The sequence below is a fragment of the Austrofundulus limnaeus genome, unplaced genomic scaffold (genome assembly GCF_001266775.1).
Source record: "Austrofundulus limnaeus strain Quisiro unplaced genomic scaffold, Austrofundulus_limnaeus-1.0 Scaffold97, whole genome shotgun sequence".
NCBI lineage: Eukaryota > Metazoa > Chordata > Actinopteri > Cyprinodontiformes > Rivulidae > Austrofundulus > Austrofundulus limnaeus.
In genome coordinates, this window is record NW_013952499.1 from 1,624,797 (window position 1) to 1,626,349 (window position 1,553).

General features: G+C 40.0%; 1 protein-coding gene across 1 annotated transcript in view; it reads right to left on the reverse strand.

Annotated features, from left to right (window-relative positions):
• Positions 1–212: 212 nt before the first annotated feature.
• The window catches only part of eif3f (eukaryotic translation initiation factor 3, subunit F), a 4,684-nt gene continuing 3,343 nt past the window's right edge, over positions 213–1,553 (reverse strand). The window contains exons 6-8 of the mRNA XM_014013063.1: positions 1,023–1,159; positions 554–667; positions 213–371 (exon numbers count right to left, since the gene is read on the reverse strand). Of these exons, the coding sequence (XP_013868517.1) occupies positions 294–371; positions 554–667; positions 1,023–1,159 (329 nt within the window). The 3' untranslated portion in view covers positions 213–293. The remainder of the gene's footprint in view (positions 372–553; positions 668–1,022; positions 1,160–1,553) is intronic.

A 1,553-nucleotide genomic window follows, 5' to 3' on the forward strand; every position in this document is an offset into this window, starting at 1 on the left:
AGTCTTTTATGAATCAACTTGAACTCGTCTGAACGTTCACTTATTGTGTCACTTTTCACTTCGCACAGTCAAGATATTAACAAGTAATGAGAAATACCTTAGTAAAAGTTTCCTCATAACCTTGTGTATGACAGATGTGGGAAAAGCTTAATTCACCTTAAGCTCACTCCTACATGACAACGCCTTGAACTTATAGAAAATAAGCACTTATATGTCTGTCGAACACCTTTATTCATCTCAGCCAAAAAAAAAAAAAAAAGCACAAAAATTAAATAAGAATGACTGAAGAAATCTCAGAGCAGCACCAGCTTCTCATTTAGGGCGATCTGTGCTTGGGTCAGGTTAGACAGGTAAGTCACCATCAACAGGTCCTGCAGCAACAAAACAGGAGTGTTTATATGACAATCTGTAACAGCGACTAACTAAAGGCATCATCACAACACAAATACAAGCTCAAGTGGTGTATACAAGCAGGAAAAGCGACAGTAACCCATGCGTAAGGGAGATAATTAAACTCTGGGCACAAATAAACACAGTTTTGAGGATTCCTTACATTGATGTTGGAATTGAGCATGTTTTCAAAGTCCTCAGCTGAGATGGTTGGCACTTTGTTGACCAGATCCATGAGGAAACGACCCACGCTGTTATCTGCAGTGACCTTTCCAGACTGAAAAACCAAACAGCGACAAATCAGTCAGCTAGAACAGAGGTTCTCAAACTGGGGTCCGTGAGAGCTATCTTGGTGGTCCTCAAAAAATGTCACTAAATTGTTAATTTGGTTTTTATTTTTTAAAACGCATGAAGAACAACTAATAAACATAATAAAGTAAATAAAAAAATATATTCCCATGGCATTTAGGGGTTGAAATGACAACACATTATCTTTTAAAACAACATGGGGCTTATGAGGGGGTCCCTGGTATTTTTTTTTCGACATTGTAAGGGGTCCCCAGACCCAAATGGCTTGAGAAAACACAAGCTGGTAATTTGTAATGTGGTCAGTGGACTGTATTTATACTCACCAGGACGTCCTCAATATATGCGAGCACGGTGGTCAGCATGTCCTGTACCCTGGCTGCAGCACACCCCACCTGAGAGAGGTCAGAGGTCAGGCCTTTGGTACGAGTGGCAGCCAGACGTGTCCTCTGTAGAAGATCCACTAAAAAAAAAAAATGAAGCACGTAGTGCAGTTCAATAAATATACCAACATCTTCTAAAGCAGAGATTCTTAACCTATGGGTGGCCGTGAGCGCCACCTTGAGGGCCTCAAAAGAACAGCAGTTTTTAACTTTGGGCCACAGAGGGCCGTGGGACAGCGTTGATTTTGAATAACGTGCAATACACTTTCTCACCACTAGTAGCGGTAGTGCGCCACTCAGATGTTTAACAACTTTTTTAATATGTAGAAGAAGAACCTTAGAAACCTGCCAAAAATGGAAACGTATTTTAAATGAAAAGTAGAAGCAAAAATGAAGGTAACTCATCAAAAAATGACAAAGTTTGTCACTAATATGAAGAGCAGCTTCTGGTTCTACCATGCAATATTTTAAAAG